At 47.8% G+C, this 19911-nt stretch overlaps 1 protein-coding gene across 2 annotated transcripts; it reads left to right on the plus strand.

The window, feature by feature from the left end:
- The first annotated feature begins 5634 nt into the window (after positions 1 to 5634).
- kiaa0895l (uncharacterized protein KIAA0895-like) lies at positions 5635 to 17678 on the plus strand. Of its 2 annotated transcripts, XM_047363863.1 has the most exons (7): positions 5639 to 6321; positions 7119 to 7815; positions 7890 to 8033; positions 10117 to 10249; positions 10959 to 11264; positions 15155 to 15252; positions 15853 to 17678. In XM_047363863.1, exons 2-7 carry the CDS (start codon positions 7159 to 7161, stop codon positions 16012 to 16014), a joined length of 1500 nt encoding a protein of 499 aa, XP_047219819.1. In that variant the 5' UTR covers positions 5639 to 6321; positions 7119 to 7158; the 3' UTR covers positions 16015 to 17678. The 2 variants fall into 2 exon arrangements, with proteins under 2 accessions (XP_047219820.1, XP_047219819.1); XM_047363864.1 differs by lacking the exon at positions 15155 to 15252 and having other exon boundaries at positions 5635 to 6321; positions 15853 to 15995.
- The last annotated feature ends 2233 nt before the right edge of the window (positions 17679 to 19911 follow it).

Below are 19911 nucleotides of genomic sequence, written 5' to 3' on the forward strand. Positions count from 1 at the left end.
CATGCTGCAGTGCCATATGGAGGCGTTACAAGTAGGAAGAAGGCTTTTGTGTCCATAAACTTAGCATAAAGCTCTTCTCCATCTTGCACAGTTCCATAAACTGAATCAAGTTGTTGCATGTAAACTTCTGGTGAGGTGTCAGAACACAGGTTATTCACCATATCACAGGCAGGAGGCAGCAGACTGTCCTGAATTAATCTGGTACGCTGCAAATCTGATATAGATGGATCTCACAGAACTAATTCAACACTGGATCTCCATGTGTCATAGTCTGTCTCATAACTTGGCCTGGGCACTTTACCGGAGAATGCTCCCAGACAATGAGTAGCATGCATGTGCATAGAGCCAGCCCCACTCCTGACATGTTCCACAACGTAGCGTTGCACTTCAGGAGGGTTAAGATCACCAACAGACATGGAGGTTGTCTGCTTCTCTCTGCCTCGAGCTTCAGCACTGTAGGAGACAGGAGGAGGACTGGATGGAAAAGCAGCTGGTAATGAAGGAGGAGACACAGAGATAATGGGTTGAGATGTAGCATTAGCATTTAACAGTGATGCTTGCACCTCAGGTTCCTTCAGTTCTGCAGATTGTTCTAATTTTGAAGTCACTGGAGTAACAGCATGATGCTCTGTGATGTCTGATGACTGATGTATCTGGGACATCACTTCATTCCGGACTTCAACATAATTTCTCCCAAACATTTTGGCTATTTCTTTCAGATCTGCCAAATATCTGTTTGTCTTTAAACCACCAACTTTGATGCATAAATTTGAGATAAACTCGTACTCGTCGTCTTCCGCTTTATCAGGGACCAGGTCGCGGGGGCAGCAGACTCAGCAGGAACGCCCAGACGTCCCTCTCCCCAGACACCTCCTCCAGGTCCTCCGGGGGGAGCCCAAGGCGTTCCCAGGCCAGCCGAGAGACATAGTCCCTCCAGCGTGTCCTGGGCCGTCCCCTGGGCCTCCTCCCGGTGGGACGTGCCTGGAACACCTCCCGAGGAAGGCGTCCAGGAGGCATCTGGTATAGATGCCGGAGCCACCTCAACTGGCTCCTCTCGATGTGAAGGAGCGGATCTACTCCGAGCTCCTCACCCTATCTCTAAGTGAGTGCCCGGCCACCCTTCGGAGGAAGCTCATTTCAGCTGCTTGTATCCGGGATCTTGTTCTTTCGGTCATGACCCAAAGTTCATGGCCATAGGTGAGGGTAGGAACGTAGACCGACCCGTAAATCGAGAACTTTGCTTTTCGGCTCAGCTCTCTCTTCACCGCAACGGACCGGCACAGTGCCCCCATTAATGTGGCAGCCACACCGATCCGTCTGTTGATCTCCCGCTCCATTCTTCCCTCACTCGTGATACTTAAACTCCTCCACTTGAGGCAGGAACTTCCCTCCAACCTGAAGAGGACAAACCACCCTTTTCCGGTCGAGAACCATGGCCTCGGACTTGGAGAAGCTGATCTTCATCCCAGCCGCTTCACACTCGGCTGCGAACCGCCACAGCGCATGCTGTAGGTCTTGGCTAGAGGGGGCCAGCAGGACCTCGTCATCCACTGGTCCCCAAACCAGACCCCCTCTGGCCATTGGCTGCATCTAGAAATCCTGTCCATAAAAGTTATGAACAGGACCGGTGACAAAGGGCAGCCCTGCCGGAGTCCAACGTGCACCACACTGCTCCTCCCGAAGCCGAGGTTCGACTATCGGTTGGACTCTCCTCTCCAATACCCTGGCGTAGGCCTTACCAGGGAGGCTGAGGAGTGTGATCCCCCTGTAGTTGGAACACACCCTCCGGTCCCCCTTCTTATGAAGCGGGACCACCACCCCAGTCTGCCAGGGAGGCTGAGGAGTGTGATCCCTCTGTAGTTGGAACACACCCTCCGGTCCCCCTTCTTATGAAGGGGGACCACCACCCCAGTCTGCCAGTCCAGAGGCACTGTCCCCGACCGCCACGCAATGTTGAAGAGGCGTGTCAACCATGACAGCCCCTCAACATCAAGAGATTTGAGGTACTCAAGGCGGATCTCATCTACCCCCGAAGCCTTTCCACCGCGGAGCTTTTTAATCACCTCGGTGACTTCAGCCTGGGTGATGAATGAGTCCAACCCCGAGTCCCCAGCCTCTGTTTCCACCAGGGAATGCGTGATGGCAGGATTGAGGAGATCCTCGAAGTACTCCTTCCACCGCCCGATAATGTCCTCAGTTGAGGTCAGCAGCCTCCCACCCCCACTATAAACAGTGTTGGCGAAGCACTGCTTCCCCCTCCTGAGGCGCCGGACGGTTTGCCAGAATCTCTTTGAGGCCAACCGGTAGTCCTTCTCCATGGCCTCACCGAACTCCTCCCAGGCCCGGGTTTTTGCCTCTGCCACAGCCCGGGCCGCAGCACGCCTGGCCTCACGGTACCCGTCAGCTGCCTCAGGAGTCCCACAAGCCAACCACAGCCAATGGGACTCCTTCTTCAGCTTGACAGCACCCCTTACTGCCGGTGTCCACCACCGGGTTCTGGGATTGCCGCCGTGACAGGCACCGCAGACTTTACGGCCGCAGCTACGGGCAGCAGCATCGACAATAGATGCGGAGAACATGGTCCACTCGGACTCTATGTCTCCAACATCCCCCAGGATCTGGTCCATGACTAGCACAGAAGTCCAATAACAAAACACCACTCGGATTCAGATCGGGGAGGCCATTCCTCCTGATCATGCCTCTCCAGGTGTTACTGTCGTTTCCCACGTGGGCGTTGAAGTCCCCCAGCAGAATAACGGAGTCCCCGGGAGGGGCACTATCCAGCACCCCCAACAGGGACACCAAGAAGGCCGGGTACTCTGCACTACCGCTTGGCCCGTAGGCTGAAATGATAGTCAGAGACCTCTCCCCAACCCGAAGGCGCAGGGATGCGACCCTGTCATCCACTGGGGTAAACCCCAACACGAGACGGCTGAGCTGGGAGGCAACAAGCAAACCCACACCAGCCCGCCGCCTCTCCTCGTGGGCCACTCCAGAGTAGAAGAGAGTCCTGCCCCTCTCGAGGAGATGGGTTCCAGAGCCCACGCTGTGCGTGGAGGCGAGCCCGACTATTTCTAGTCGATATCTCTCGACCTCCCGCACAAGCTCAGGCTCCTTCCCCCCAGCGAGGTGACATTCCACGTCCCTAGATCCAGTCTAAGCATCCGGGGATCGGGCCGCTGAGGTCTCCACCTTCGTCCTTCACCCAATCCTCTTTGCACCGGTCCCTCACGGTTCCCCCTGCAGGTGGTGGGCCCACTGAGGGATGGCCTCGCGTCTCTCGTTGGGACTGGGCCCGGCCGGGTCCCGCAAGGAGCAACCCGGCCACCAGGCGCTCTCCGGCGAGTCCCGACCCCGGGCCTGGCTCCAGGGTGGGGCCCCGGCTGCGCCATACCGGGCGACGTCACGTGCCTCAATATTTTCGTCCTCATGAGGGATTCTTGAACCATTCTTTGTCTGACCCATCACCTAGAGCCTGTTTGCCATGGGAGACCCTACCAGGGGCATTTAGGCCCCAGACAACGGTTCAAGGAGGGGAACCGCCGCCCCTCATACTGAATTTTTTACCCGCATCAGAAGTAAATATATACGATAACAATGGGGACAAGCGTGCGAAAGATAACCCAGAAGTGTATTCGAGAACAAGCATTTGATATCACCCTACTGCTCAAGAAAATCAATGACTTCATCTATTGTGTCTTCTGTTGCTCCTTCAATTAACACCGCATTTGGGTATTTTATGGCAAAAGTGAGGAAATTTCAGTTATGGAAAAATGGATTGGTGAGAGTGAATGCAACTTGTATTTTTTATTTTTATTTTAGTTTTTAATAATTACCAATTAAAACACAGCTCCTGGCTAGCTCGCCAACAATGTAGCACTGTTGTGGTACTAATAATGGTAAAAATGGAATAATAATAATAATAGTAAACAACAAAGATGCTTTGCTAAATAATATCCAGACTAGATACAAAAAAATCAGAAGGCCAGGATCGACTATTGGAACTGTAGGTCAGTAATTAATAAGTGGACATTGCAAATGTTTTGGTGCTGGTACCAAATATTTGGAAAATTCAATGAATATAAACAAAAGAAAAAAGAATACCCCAAATATTTACAATTCCAGTAACATGCACAAGGTTTGTTAGATCAAGTATCCAGTAGTTCACAACAAGCTTGTGCTGATTGGCACAAGTAGCAACTGAGACACAAATGCAGTCCATTGTCCATAATGTTTGAAGGGAGTATTTCCATATGCGCAATTGTCCATCATCCAGGGAGAATATGTGGTGTGTTGTGTGAATCAGTACGGTTGGACTGAAGGGAACAGAGCACGGCTGTGACAGTCTCCTACCAGACCCGTAGGAAAGAATTTGAAGGTTCTTCTGGTCCTGGTTGCATTTCAGTAACTCGCCATCATTTAACCCAGAAACAGGGTCACCTGGCCAATTCCGCTCAATTCGATGCACGACGAATCCTAACTGCACCAGACTCTCTGGCAGTTGACACCTGTAGCACGCCATCTCTCTAGCTTTCCCCCTTACACCTGACTCAGGAAAGCTGGAGCAGGCCTGTATTAGGCTTCATGCAACGTAATTGGCTAACTGCGGACATGTGACCGGGATCACGTAACTGACGCACAGCAATGGTGATGCGTTTAAGGTTGTTGGATATTCCAAAATAACAGTTTTTACCCTGAGTTACGTGTGTGAAAAACTAAGTACACCCCATGATACAGCAGCTTTCAACACCTTCAGCAGCAGTAACTCAGCTTTAGTTTTCTGTCGGACTTCATCTGTGTCTCACAAGGTGGAAGAACTTTGGTCCTCTCTTCTTTCCAACATGGCCTTAGTTCATTGAGGCTTGCTGACATTCGTTTATGCACAGCTATCTGAAGGTTCCACCACAGCATGTCAATGAGGTTGAGATCTGGACTTTGACTGGGTCATTGCAACTCCTTGATTCCTTTTTTTCAGTCATTCTGTTGTAGATTTGCTGCTGTGTTTAGGATGACGGTCCTGTTGATGACCCAGTTTGGTCAAAGCTGCAGCTGTTGGACTGAAGGCCTCTCATCTGACTCTAGAACAAGCCCAAATGATGTGTTGATATGCTGTATTTGAGTTTCTCCAAACATGGCGCTGTGCACCATCAACCAGCTAAGTGTTAAAGGACATTGTTCTGGAGTCGTGTGATTCTCACTTAAAACTGTGCACATATATTTATATTATATTGCAGATATGTTTATACTGTTTAATTTGTACTGTATTGCACCGACTACGCCAAAACAAATTCCTTGTATGTCCAAAAACGTACTTGGCAATAAAGCTTTTCTGATTCTGATTCTTTGAGATGCATTTAGGTTGTGCTGTCATTTTATTTTTAGAAAGAAGAGGCTTTCTTCTAAATTCATTCCAACAAGCAAAACTTCTTCAGTCACTTTCTAATCGTCCAGACCATACAATGCCCAGAGCTTTCTCTGAGCATTGTATGGTCTGGTGTTAGGTTCAGTTGCTAGGACGTCAACTCCCAGGAGGATTCACATCACAGCTGTCATATGTTTTCTAATCTCTCTCCTGATTTAGAAGCAGTCTTTTGACCCTTTCCAGACTGCTGGGCAGCAACAGTTGATTCTCCAAGGTCATTGCTGATGTCTTTCTGCCCTGGCATTGTGCAGATACTGTTAACTGAGAAAACGTCTGCTTTTGTACATGTGGTCACAGTTGCTAACAATCAGTTAATCCGAGATGATTAGCAGCACCTGGCACCTACGCTTCCCACCCGGATCCAATGGAAGCACCAAGGATGTACTCACTTTTTGCACAGCATTTTTGCTTTGGATTTGTTCTTTTATTTTTAATAATGACAGAGCACAATCTGCTGGGCTAGATCCTGGTGAAGATCATTTTTACTATATCTGGATGCATAAAACCTCAGAATTGAAAGAGGGTGTACTTTCTTTTTTTTATCCTGCCTGTATTATTTGATTATGTCCAGTAAAAGCTAAACTACAACAAAAAAAAAGGTCACCCAGCTAAGATAAACAGAATCGAAGTACGTTCCTCGTTTTGTTGCTGTACGTAGTGACGCAGAGGGAGCACGTCGTGCCAGGCGTGCTGCGTCATATCTGCCAACACATCCGCCGCTCGGTGGCCGGCTCCCAGGCAGCCAGCCGCCTCAGGCCCCGCTCCTCCCTGATCCGTTATCCGCTAATCACCATCACCGACCCCCGGTGGAAGCAGACGCGGCTCCGCCTCGGCCATGAGTGGAAGGAGCCGCTGAGACCTTCCCATCCTCCGCAGGAGAACCGGGACTTTTTAGCTCGGTGAGTGTTTTTAGTGAGTTGAGGTCCGGTTTGTGGAGTTAAAACGCTGAAATGATTTGTTTTTGTTCTGGAGCTCCTGCTGGATCTTTTCCTGCCGCGGTCCGTGGAGATTTAACCAACTAACCGTTATTTTCTGCCGTGTGGAAGAAATGTTTTTCCTTCTAGGAGACCGTTTCTGTCCGGATATCCTGATTTAATCCGATCCTCCACCAGAAAATGACTCTGACATGAATCACTGTCATCCTGTTGGAGTTAAATCACACCTGTCCATTTCACTCCGTTTGTTCACCCAGAAACTCAGCTGAAACTTTTTAAATCACAAGCATTCATTCATTCATTCATTCATTCATTCATTAATACAGTGCCTTGATAAACTATTCATACCCACTGAAGATATTATCTCGCTACAACCACAAACCTCCATGATAAACCAACATAAAGTTGTTCAATATAGCTCAGCCAGACTGGATGGAAAGCATCTGTAAACATATTCTTAGGTGGATTTAGACATGGACTTTGACTAGACCATTCTAACACATGTTAGGGTGGTTGTCCTGCTGGAAGGTGAACCTCCACCTTAGTCTCAGGTCTTCTGCAGCCTTTAACAGGTTTTCTTCCAGGATTGTCCTGGATTTAGCTGCAACATTTCCTGGGAACAGTTTTCTGTGTTTTTAAAAAACCGTTTAAATGAATTTTAATTAGTCTGTCGACTTTAATTGATCCATGCGAAAATCATTTTTACCACGAGCACAAGTAAGAAAAGTCATCAGTGATGTTTTTTCTGTCACTTTAAACAGGTGTAAATGCGGTGGAGCTTGAGGCGCAGCAGCTGTGGTGATGGTGTTGGACTCAGGTGAAGTCTTCATGGATCAGGTCAAGGATGAAAGCGTCAGGCACCGCTCGGAGCTAGATGTCCATCCAGATCCGCCCCGAACCGCCAAACCTCTAGCCAAAAAGAGCAATGTCACCAAGAAGGAGAAGGTGTCCCACAACGGGGTCCCGAGTCCAACCGGTGTTGGTCCAACGGTGGGGAAGAGAACCAGGACACCGCTCTGTCGCCCTCTGAGTATGGAGGTGACACCACAGCGTCTGAGAGGGTCTCAGGAGGGGACTGACAGGAGTGTCCTGCAGCCTCCGTGGCGCAGTGGGTCGGCCACCCCCTCGCCTCCGACCCGCAGCCTTACCAGCCTTGGAGCGGGCAGTTGGATGCGGCGCAGCGAAAGCACCTGCTCCGTAAACTACCCCTTGGGTCTGCGGGCCGGCAGGGGGCAGATGCGACCCGCCACCTCCCTGCCTCACATAGCTAAAGCGGGGGTCCACATGGCAGCCCGGCCCTGCCTGCTCGTCGCTCTCAGACCCCTGAACCTGGAGCAGGAGAAGCAGACGTTCTTCCAGTCTGACTACAAGTATGAGCCTCAGTTTGAATATGCCCAGCCCGAGCCGAGGAGTGTGCTAGACAAGTATAGGGAGGGTTCGGGTCTCTTCCTGGAGCAGGTGGGTTAGGATCTGACCTTTAACCCAGCCTCAGAGTCCAGGTGATGATTCTGATTATGTCTGATTGTCTGTAGGCTGTAGGAATCATGGAGTGTGTCCTGAGGAAGTTCGGCTCCTACGAGAACTTTGAGGAGGTGACGGGTGGCAGCGTCCTACCGAAGAGTCAGGTCTGGGCAGCGGTACGGAAATACCTGCAGAAGGAGGGTTGCGTGGGGGAGGTGAGTGCAGTGAGCTGCAGAGGCGACTCTAAACCGGTGCAGGTAGTCAATGTTCATCTTTAAAACAACAACCAATGCTTTTCTTTTTTTCCTTTTGATTTTTATTTGAAATATTTCCACTTTGAATATTTCTACTCACAAATTTTATATTGTCTTATTGTTAAGTAATGGATGAGTACATTTAGCCCTTTCACCTTCAGGGTCCTGGACTGTTTCTGAAGAGAAATAATCAGTCAGACTCTAAAACCACTCAGTAAGGTCCATGTCTCACACACCGCACGGCCTCAGAATATTAACTCTCATACTTTGTCAAGCTAACGTTGGGTCTAGAATACATTCACAGTGGCAATATTTTTAGGAGCAGCACGAAGTAGATCGTAAACCTGAAGTGGAAGCGACTCGGTATTCTGTAGACCCACCTTTCACTGCAGGTCCAGCTGTAGGTCTGTTGGGGTTTGACTCTACCAGCTTTAAACATCTTCAGACTGAAAACAGCTCAAGCTCAGTCCGATTAGACGGAGAGCACCTGTGAACAGATTTAGGTCTGAACTTTGACTAGGCCATCCTAACACATGAATATGCTTTAATCTAAAGCATTCTGTTGCTCAGGTTTTATGTTTAGTTGTCCTGCTGGAAGGTGAACCTCTGCCCCAGTTTCAAGTCTTCAAGATCAGCCTCTTAACAGGTTTCTTCTGAATCCCACTGCATGATGCTGCCAGCATATTACATGGGGATGACATGTGCTACTTTGTGTTCTTCTATCACATAAATACCCCAATAATCCCCACTGGAGTAAGTCTGTGATGGTAAACTGTCAAAATGTTTGAACTCTGTAGCGAAGCACTGACTCTTTAACATGTTCTAACCCAGCTGCATCAATGACGGCGCGCTCTCCGTTCTCTCAGAGATTCAAGATTAATTATTGTCATTATGTCACCATAATGAAATTTAGCCGAGGCCCAGCTCAAAAGATTCACATGTAAGTTATAGACATTTAGAAAATCTAAAACCACTTCTAGAATGAGAGAACGTGTTCATGGGATGAGGCATGTAGTGTTTAGTATTTACAGAAAGTGCTTCTGGTGAAACCGTCTGAGATGGGCTGGTTGTCTGTCTGCCTGCAGGGGGACAATAGTCTTCACAGCTTTAGGAAATAAACTTTCTGAGTATATTTGTTCTCGATGTGATGTTCCTCAATCGTTTTCCTGACAGAAGTGGGACAAACGGTGCGTTGACCAGGTGGGTGTGGTCTGGAGCAAGGTGTCTGGCCCTTTTCTGGCCTTGTGCAGCATAAATCAGGTCCAGATCCGGTAAATGACATCCCACAATCCACTGTGCTGTCCTCACCACCCGTGCTAAGTCCTTTCCCTCATGCACTGTGCAGCTCCAATACCACACTGTCACACTGAGGCACAGGATGCTTTCCATCGTGATCCTGTAAAGGTTTGAGAGCAGCTGAGTAGAGAGGCCGGTCCGCTTCAGCTTCCTGAGAAAGAAGAGCCATTGTTGGGTCTTCTTCACCAGGTGGGAGGTGTTCTCAGTCCAGGAGAGGTCAGAGAAGATGTGAACGCCCAGGAACTTGATGCTGCCAACAGGTTCCACCACCTCCCCCTGTATGCAGAGAGGAGTGTGCTCAGTCCTCCTGGATCACTTCCTTGGTCTTGCTGTTGTTCAGGATTGGTTCTGGAGCACCACTGAGTCACTTTGTGGACCTCCGGTTTGTAGTGGGTCTGAACCGCTCCACTACTCTGCACTATAGGAAACAGAATGTTTAGACCTGACTGTGCAAGTACTGAATGGAGCGCTGCAGGAACTTTATCTGAAAGACTGTTACTCATTGCATAGTTAAATCCAGGCCTTGTGTCAACTCTGTGCTGTTGAGTAAAAATGGATATAAAGATGCTATCTTTACAACTGTGCTTCACTGAGACACAGCAGCTCATTGTTCAGTGATGCAGCAGTCAGCGTTAGAATGTGAACCGATGACCTGCAGGAGTAACTACCACACTAGGTTGTGACATGTTACAGAGATGGATTACCTGCTGCAGGTTAAGTGTGTGTGTGTGTGTGTGTGTGTTTCCAGGTGGTGGTCCGTCTCTCTGACGAGCTGCTGTCGCAAGCAGTCATGGTGGTGGAGAGCTGCCGTCCCACTCTGACCATTAACATGGCCGGGGCTCGCCAGCACTGGCTGGAGGGGATGCTGAGGCACGAGATCGGTGCGCTGCTGCTCACACAACACATGGGTCCATATGAGTGTCTGAATCACTGTCATTTACTGCTGACTAGGCAGCTGAACCCAAACTGGGCCCATGATTCTCATGGTGTCCCAGTGGAGCAGCTCGGCAGCTTTCTATAAATTGCCGAGGAGTCCTGAAGTCATACATCATTCATGCAGAGCCTGCAGGAACATCTCATGAACAACAGCTGGTTTAAATATAGACCAGATTTCATCACCTGTTCAGAGCTTTAAGGACAGAAGCAAGGGAGGAAGGAAGGAAGGAAATATGGGAAAGGGAGATGTAAAGGTAAGAAAGTATAGGAAGAAATGAAGTAAGGGTAGGAAACTGGGTAGAACGTGAAATGAAGGAGGAAAGAATAAAGATGGGGTATGAAAGCTGGGAGACGAACGTAGGTGGGAAGAAAGCAAGGCAGATGAGGAGGAAAGGAAGAAGGGATGAATCTAGAAAATAATTTAGAAGAGAGGAAAGAGAAGAAGTTAAAGTTAATGGAAGAAAGGAAGAGGAATGGGTAGGGAAAGAAAGAGCATTATGGAGATTCTTATTTGACCAAATTAGACCTCAGAATAAAAAACTTTCAACCTTTTATTTATATAATGACATTTTCTTTTTTTATTTTAGATTTGAATCATCCTTTTAGTAATCTGATAATGAACTGGATCTTCAGCGTTTCACTGCTTCTCCGCAGGCACGCATTACCTGCGCGGCGTGAACAACAACCTGCAGCCGTGGTCCTCCGCCGAGAGCAGGAAGCAGTTCTGTCTGAAGCCGGCCAACCCCACGGAGGAGGGCCTGGCCAGCCTGCACAGCGTGCTGCTGAGGAAGCAGCCATACCTGTGGCGCGCGGCGCTGCTCTACTACACGGTGTACCACGCCTCCAACATGAGCTTCAGCCAGCTCTTCGACCACATCGCGCGCTTCGTCCAGGACCCGGACGTCCGCTGGGAGTACTGCCTGCGAGCCAAGAGGGGACAGACGGACACCTCGCAGCCTGGTGAGCACACACAGGTTCATGTTTCTGTCCCTGTTTGGACTTCCCTTCATTCGTCCAGCCTTCACCTTAAAACAACCATTGATAACCATTTCATACAGTCATCTACAGTCATACCTAAACACTGGCCCAGTTCTATCTCAATCGGACCGGGCTCTGGTCTCTATTAGGGCTACCGGTCTTTATAATGAAATACAGTAGAAAAAATTATTTAATAAGGTAACATAAAACATTCCACATACACAGCTGTCTAAATGTCTCGTACTCGTTGTCTTCCGCTTATCCGGGACCGGGTCGCGGGGGCAGCAGACTCAGCAGAGACGCCCAGACGTCCCTCTCTCCAGACACCTCCTCCAGTTCCTCCAGGGGGAGCCCAAGGCGTTCCCAGGCCAGCCGAGAGACATAGTCCCTCCAGCGTGTCCTGGTCCTCCTCCCGGTGGGACGTGCCTGGAACACCTCCTGAGGAAGGTGTCCAGGAGGCATCCGGTATAGATACCCGAGCCACCTCAACTGGCTCCTCTCGATGTGGAGGAGCAGCAGCTCTACTCCGAGCTCCTCACCCTATCTCTAAGGGAGTGCCCGGCCACCCTACGGAGGAAGCTCATTTCAGCCGCTTGTATCCGGGATCTCGTTCTTTCGGTCATGACCCAAAGTTCATGTCCATAGGTGAGGGTAGGAACGTAGACCGACCGGTAAATTGAGAGCTTCGCTTTTCGGCCCAGCTCTCTCTTCACCACAACGGACCGGCACAGCGCCCCCATTACTGCGGCAGCCGCACCGATCCGTCTGTCGATCTCCTGCTCCATTCTTCCCTCACTCGTAAACAAGACCCCGAGATACTTAAACTCCTCCACTTGAGGCAGGAACTCCCCTCCAACCTGAATAGGACAAGCCACCCTTTTCCGGTCGAGAACCATGACCTCGGACTTGGAGGAGCTGATCTTCATCCCAGCCGCTTCACACTCGGCTGCGAACCGCCACAGCGCATGTTGTAGGTCTTGGCTAGATGGGGTCAGCAGGACCACGTCATCTGCAAAAAGAAGAGATGAAATCCTCTGGTCCCCAAACCAGACCCCCTCCGGCCCTTGGCTGCGTCTAGAAATCCTGTCCTTAAAAGTTATGAACGGGTCCAACTTAGTGCCGGCAATGCGAGGGTATAGAGCTGGTCCAGTGTTCCACAGCCAGGACGAAAACCACACTGCTCCTCCTGAAGCCGAGGTTCGACTATCAGCAGGACTCTCCTCTCCAATACCCTGGCGTAGGCCTTACCAGGTAGTCTGAGGAGTGTGATCCCCCTGTAGTTGGAACACACCCTCCGGTCCCCCTTCTTATGAAGGGGGACCACCACCCCAGTCTGCCAGTCCAGAGGCACTGTCCCCGACCGCCACGCAATGTTGAAGAGACGTGTCAACCATGACAGCCGCACAACATCCAGAGACTTGAGGTACTCAGGGCGGATCTCATCCACCCCCGAAGCCCTGCCACCATTGACCTTTTAACCACTTCGGTGACTTCAGCCTGGATGATGAATGAGTCCAACCCCGAGTCCCCAGCCTCTGTTTCCACCAGGGAATGCATGATGGCAGGATTGAGGAGATCCTCGAAGTACTTCTTCCACCGCCCGATAATGTCCTCAGTCGAGGTCAGCAGCCTCCCACCCCCACTATAAACAGTGTTGGCGAAGCACTGCTTCCCCCTCCTGAGGCGCCAGACGTTCCCAGCAGACCCTCACTATGCGCTTGGGCCTGCCAGGTCTGTCCGGCTTTCTCCTTCTCCAGCGGATCCAACTCACCACCAGGTGGTGATCAGTGTACAGCTCAGCCCCTCTCTTCACCCGAGTGTCCAAAACATGCGGCCGAAGATCTGATGATACGACAACAAAGTTGATCATCGACCTCCTGCCTAGGGTGTCCTGGTGCCAAGTCCACTGACCCTGTGGGTCACTCCAGAGTAGAAGAGAGTCCAGCCCCTCTCAAGGAGATGGGTTCCAGAGCCCACGCTGTGCGTGGAGGCGAGCCCGACTATTTCTAGTCGATATCTCTCGACCTCTCGCACAAGCTCAGGCTCCTTCCCCCCCAGCGAGGTGACATTCCACGTCCCTAGAGCCAGCCTAAGCATCCAGGGATCGGGCCGCTGAGGTCTCCACCTTCGTCCGCTACCCAATCCTCTTTGCACCGGTCCCTCACGGTTCCCCCTGCAGGTGGTGGGCCCACTGGGGGATGGCCTCGTGTCTCTCGTTCAGGCTTGGCCCGGCCGGGTTCCGCGAGGAGCAACCCGGCCACCAGGCGCTCTCCGACGAGTCCCGACCCCAGGCCTGGCTCGAGGGTGGGACCCCAGCTCCGCCGTACCGGGCGACGTCACGTGCCTCGATTCTGTAGTCTTCATGAGGGGTTCTCGAACCATTCTTTGTCTGACCCGTCACCTAGAACCTGTTTGCCATGGGAGACCCTACCAGGGGCATTTAAGCCCCAGACAACATAGCCTCTAGGATCATTTGAGCACTCAAACCCCTCCACCACGTTAAGGTGGCGGTTCAAGGAGTCTAAATGTCTGTGTTTCACAAAATACTTGTTGAGGGTTCCCTCACAGAAATCAACCACTAGATGTGGGTCTTTGTTACGTCCATAAGGTCATTATTATTATTGTTGTTATTATTATTATTATTATGCTTTGAAAATCTGTCAGTGCCCAAAAACAGTGATTTTATTCAGAAAGTATGCAGGAAACATTGCAGGTGTGTTCATAAACTCTGTTTAAAGCTGTATTTATAAATGCTGCTTGTAGCTACTTTTAAAACGACCTGCTTGTGTTTATAAATTCAGCTTGTTTAACTTCTGTTTGTCACATTACATAAAACCCATCCGCATCAGCAAACAGCTGTTTGTCTTGTAAAAAGCATTTAGAGAAATGGCCCTAATTAAATGAGCATATCTGCCCTGACACGGTAACGGAAACATGACCCACCAGAATCTGGTGGGTCATGTTTCCAGAGGCAACCAGACCCACCAGGATCTGGTGGGTCTGGTTGCCTCTGGAAACATGGAAAAGATTATATAAAACAATAGCTTTATGGTGACTAGGGATGCTAGGACATCTGTTAGCAGAAAGAATGAGACAAACCCAGTGACCCGTGGTTGAACTGTCTCCCTGACCTGAGATCCTCTCCAGAAACCTAGAATACAACAGAGGGAAGATCTAAACTTTACTGAAGAGCAGGTTTTATCAGATGTGTTGACTCTTATGGTGGTAATTTTTATAGAACCAGTTAGAAACTGGCTTTGGCTCCAGTTCTGGTCCAAAACTTAAACCACTGAAAGGGTGAAAGGGGCTGAAGGCATATGTGTCCTAGTCCACACACTGGAGGACCAGTGCTACTCATCTAGTGTTACTTCATGCAGGCAGCAGATTCAGGGTGTGTCCTTCATGGAAAAAACCTGTCTGTCTTTAATAGTCTTCCCTGAAAGCAAACAAAGAATTAAATCTGGGTTTATCCCAAATACAGAGCAGTTTGTTTGGATTTCATCTTGTAGGGCAGCACAGCAAAACTAAAAGTACAGTGAGAGCATATTTCTGCATAATTTTCTGCAGAAAGTTGTTCAGATTTAAAATCTGCAGAGAGACTTAGCAGTTTGATTCTGTGGTCAGCTGACAGGGAGATCTGCAACATCACAGAGATGTTTTCTGTGCACCTTTCTATCAGTCCTGAGCTTTTTTACATGCATGTAAAGAAAAACACAATGCCATCATGATGATAAAGTCCAGGTGAGCAGACTAAGCAGCAGGAAGCTTGTGAGGACTTGTTTTAATGGCAGCTGTAAACATCAGGACCTGTCATCGGTAGAACAGAGATTTTATGTTGAAATGTGAGGTCATTGTTTGCTTGTTTCATTCAGGCTGCTTCAGCAAAGATCAGGTCTACCTGGACGGGATCCTGCGGATTCTCCGGAATCGAAGGAATATTGACTTTAAGATGCTGACTTCTTTAGGAAAGGTGGGTGTCCATCAGCTGCGATCTGATCACACAGCTGCAGGCAGAGGTAAGCACCAACCCTGGTGCTCTCTGAGGTGGAGACCGATGCTTGAATTACAGCAGCAACATGAAGGGCGAAGAATGATTCAGTGATTGATAAAATATGGTATAATTTGATTTGGAGATTTGAGTTTCAGTATTAAACTCCGGAACATTCCTGAATCACAGCCATAACTAGAAGGGCAACAGGTCCAGGAGGGAAACCCAGACGTCCCTTGGCACAGTGACACCCTCCAGCTCATTCTGGGGGATCCCGAGATGTTCCCTGGCCAGATGGGATATGTAGTCCCTCCAACAAGTTCTGGGTCTTCGCTGGGTCTCCTCCAAAGGGAGGAACTTAGGAGGCAACCTGATCTGATGCCTAAAGCACTTGATCTGACTACTTTCAATGCAGAGAAGCAGTGGCTCTACTTTGAGGTCCCTCTGCTCAATTATCTTTAGAAAAACTGGCTGCTTAGCAGGAAAGTCCAAAGCAATGTGGGTCTGAAGCTTTCTGTGGTGAAGTTTTAGTTTCCAAGGAGAGTTTGGGAAAGTTACATCCTGTCGCCTTCGCCTCTGCAGGTCTCTTTTGAAGACGTGGAGAGGCTGCGTTCCTTCGCAGCGCTGAATCGGACCAGAATCCCGCACTTCATGCGCGACCAGGAGCGGTACCTGCAGCACCTGGACCACATCGTCTCCGTCAATGAGCTGGACGATCCGACGCTGGAGCAGCTGCTTCCCTGAACGGGCCGTCCTGCGGGGTGTTGGTACAGACTGGGTCATCTGATGCCCTGATTCTTACTGAAATATCCGGTCTTATTGATGCTTTATCCGAGAAAATCTTTCTGTTGGTTTTATAAAACTTGAAGAATCTTGGTTTCTACTCTGATGCATGTTTGAGTAGCTTTTTCACACGGATCAGTGCAGTTTAACTGCGCCCTCCTGCTCCCTTTATGAAGTTATCTCAGTATCACTCTAAGTAATCACCATTATATATGTAGACTCGCATAACCATAGATGGCACGCTTTATTTATGCACTTGTTTAAGTTTTTGTTACTTTGCAAGAACAAACTGAATGTCACTGATGTTAGCTTTATATTTCATTTTTTAAACAATGTTTTTATGCCTTAGATTGTTTGCAGTTTTAAAGAGAGATCATCAAGGACACATCTTTTAAAAGCCTCGCTTTAACTGAGGCTATGAATCTTAAAATATCAAGTGCCACTGGACTCAGTCCAGCGTTTTACCCCCAGCAGGTTGTAATTATCAGTGTTATTATGAAGCTAATCAGCAGTGTTGTCTTAACTGTGTCCTTGCTGGGCTTTTAGTTTGCTACTGTGATGCGACCCGTCCCGGAGTTCGCCCGCTGCAACAACCAAACCTTCCATTGTAACACGAAGGAAATGGTTCAACATTTGGGATCTTTGCAGAGATGTTTGGTTTATCTCCTCTTGTCTTCATGTTAAACAAGGTAGCAGGCAAACTAGACGTTGATGAATACCACCACTAAAGGTCAGGATTTTTAAACAGAAAACATGATTCATTCTAATTGTTTTAAATTTACTTTGATGGAAAACAACAATTTTAGAAGATGAGGGTTTTTTACTGGAGTCCAAAAACATCTCTGAGATTAAAAGCTTGGACATCTAACAGAGCGGGTGATGCACTAAACTCTGCATTTCTTCTGATTTGATCCAATAGTTTAATAGTTTTAACTTTTCAGAATGAGGCAGATTAAACTCCGTGGGTTTGAATGAAATGATCGGCTGCATATGGGATGACATCACACACCTCTGCTAAATCATAAACCTCCCAAATGTTGAACCGATCCTTTTTTTCAATAGATGAAATGCCAAAGTGGCGTCTTTAACTGTTTTTAGGGCTTTTTGTGAAGCAGCTGAACCCGGCTACTCCTTGTGGTTCCTGATCCAGATGTTTCAGCTGGAAGAGGTGGAGGCCGGGTGTAGTGGGCGTGCCTTCGATGGGTGTAGAGCTCATCTGCTGTAGCTAATTATCCGTGTTTGTAGGCGTGTTTTACTTTGACACTACAGATGTTAGTCAGGGCATTCAGTTTGGGCCGAGCTGCCAGAGCAGACTGGGAGATCTGGGTCAAAGGCCTTGTTTTTAACTAGAACCAGTCACCCAAGAGGTGGACTCTGATGCATTTTAAATACTTGGATTCAATTTTTCAGATGCGACTGAAGTTTTCTCTGCTGTGTTTACAGTTTAGGTCAATTAAGCAGAAATGTTTTAAATCTGAGCAAGATGTCTTGTTCAGAACTTCGGCTCGGATTCTTCTAAACGAATGCACCGACCTGTAATGCACCAATGTTGCACAAGTGTTTTATGTTCTGGAAATACATCTTGAAGTTCCAGTGTAATTTATTAAACACATGCACTTATTAAACTCTGTGGTCTGTCATGGCTCACCAACACAAACCTGAACACCTTTATTTACGGCTGCCAGATTAAAAAGACTGAAACGCGTCTACAGCCGTGAGGTTCTTTCATTGTATTGTGCTCCATGGTTTCTTGTAGCGACACATGGCGTGCTGTAACGCTGCAACGCTGTAAGAATTGTAGCCATAGATTATAACAGGATGTTTAGGGGGGCAGCTGGAGTCGTCTTGCGATCCAAACATTGTGGGTTCGATTCCAGTTTGCTCCTGTCATGTCTCACTGATCCGTGTATCGGTGTATGAGTGTGTGCGGATTAATGAGAAGGACTGGGTGAATTATGACCAGAAGACGTGGAGTCTCAGCAGCTCACAGAAAGTTGGACTGAAATGGTATTTTGATTGCTTTCAGTTTTCAGATTAAGTTTTAGAATCAGAATCAGCTTTATTGCTGAGTTTTTTCAGACAAACAAGGACTTTGCTCTCAATAATAAAGAATATCTTTTTAAATGTACATATATACACAAGTGACTTTACAATAGGAAACACGCGGGGGCAAAATAGTTGGAACCCCTCGGTTAATGAAAGAAAAACCCACAATGGTCACAGAAATAACTTGATAATGAATAAAAATTCTATGAAAATGAACAAATGAAAGTCAGATGTTGCTTTTCAAACATGTTTCAACAGAATTATTTGAAAAATAAACTCTTAAAACAGGCCTGGACAAAAATGATGCTACCTTAACTTAATATTTTGTTGCACAACCTTTTGAGGCAATCGCTGCAATCAAATGATTCCTATAACTGTCAATGAAACTTCTGGACCTCTCAGCAGGTATTCTGACCCACTCCTCATGAGCAAACAGCTCCAGTTGTCTCAGGTTTGAAGGGAGCCTTTTCCAGACAGCATGTTTCAGCTCCTTCCAAAGATGTTCAATAGGATTTAGGTCAGGGGTCATAGAAGGTCACTTCAGAATAGTCCAATGTTTTCCTCTTAGCCATTCTTGGATGTTTTTAGCTGTGTGTTTTAGGTCATTATTCTGTTGAAAGATCCATGACCTGCGACTGAGACCAAGCTTTCTGACACTGAGCAGCACATTTCTCTCTAGAATCCCTTGATAGTCTTGAGATTTCATTATACCCTGAACAGATTCAAGACACCCTGTACCAGATGCAACAAAGCAGCCCCAGAACATAACAGAACCTCCTCCATGTTTCACAGTAGGGACCTTGTTCTTCTCTTCATATGCTTCATTTCTCCGTCTGCGAACATAGAGCTGATGTTGTCAACTAGTTTAATTTTTGTCTCATCTGTCTGTAGGACATTCTTCTAGAAGCTTTGTTGCTTGTCAACATCTAGTTTGGTAAATTCCAGTCTGGCTGTTTTATGATTTGTTTTCAACAATGGTCTCCTTGGTCGTCTCCCATTAAGTCCACTTTGACTCAAACAACGTCGGATGGTACGATCTGACACTGATGTTCCTTGAGCTTGAAGTTCACCTTTAACCTCTTTAGAAGTTATTCTGGGATCTTTTGTTACCCTTCGTATTATCGTCTCTTTGTTTTGTCATCAATGTTTCTCCTGCAGCCACGTCCAGGGAGGTTTACAGTCTCATGGATCTTACATTTCTGAATAATATGTGCAGCTGTAATCACAGGAACATGAAGCTGCTTGGAGATGATCTTATAACCTTTACCTTTAACATGCTTGTCTATAATTTTCTTTCTAATCTCCTGATACTCTTTCCTTGGCTTCTTCTGGTCCATGTTGAGTCTGGTACCATGTTACCAAACAGCACAGTGACTACCTGTAGCTCTATATATAGACCCACTGGCTGATTACAGGAATGAAGACACCTTGATTTAACACGTCCCTTTGGTCACATTATTTTCAGGGGTACCATCATTTTTGTTCAGGCCTGTTTCATGAGTTTATATTTTAAAATAATTCTGTTGAAACATGTTTGAAAAACAACGTCTGACTTTCATTTGTTCATTTTCATAGAATTTTTATTCATTATTACCTTTTTTAGATTCAAGTTATTTCTGTGACCTTTGTGGGTTTTTCTTTCATTAACTGAGGGGTACCAACAATGTTGTTGTTGTGGAATTTTCTTATCAAAGTGGGTAGAAGTTGACTCATAACAAGAGAAAATCCAGACTTTGTCTTTATAAGTTTTATTCAAAGGCATTCAGTGTTTGAAGACCCTGACACTGAGGTTAGTCAGTGAAACAGAGCCCT

Source organism: Girardinichthys multiradiatus, chromosome 4, assembly GCF_021462225.1.
Source record: "Girardinichthys multiradiatus isolate DD_20200921_A chromosome 4, DD_fGirMul_XY1, whole genome shotgun sequence".
Taxonomy (NCBI): Eukaryota; Metazoa; Chordata; class Actinopteri; order Cyprinodontiformes; family Goodeidae; genus Girardinichthys; species Girardinichthys multiradiatus.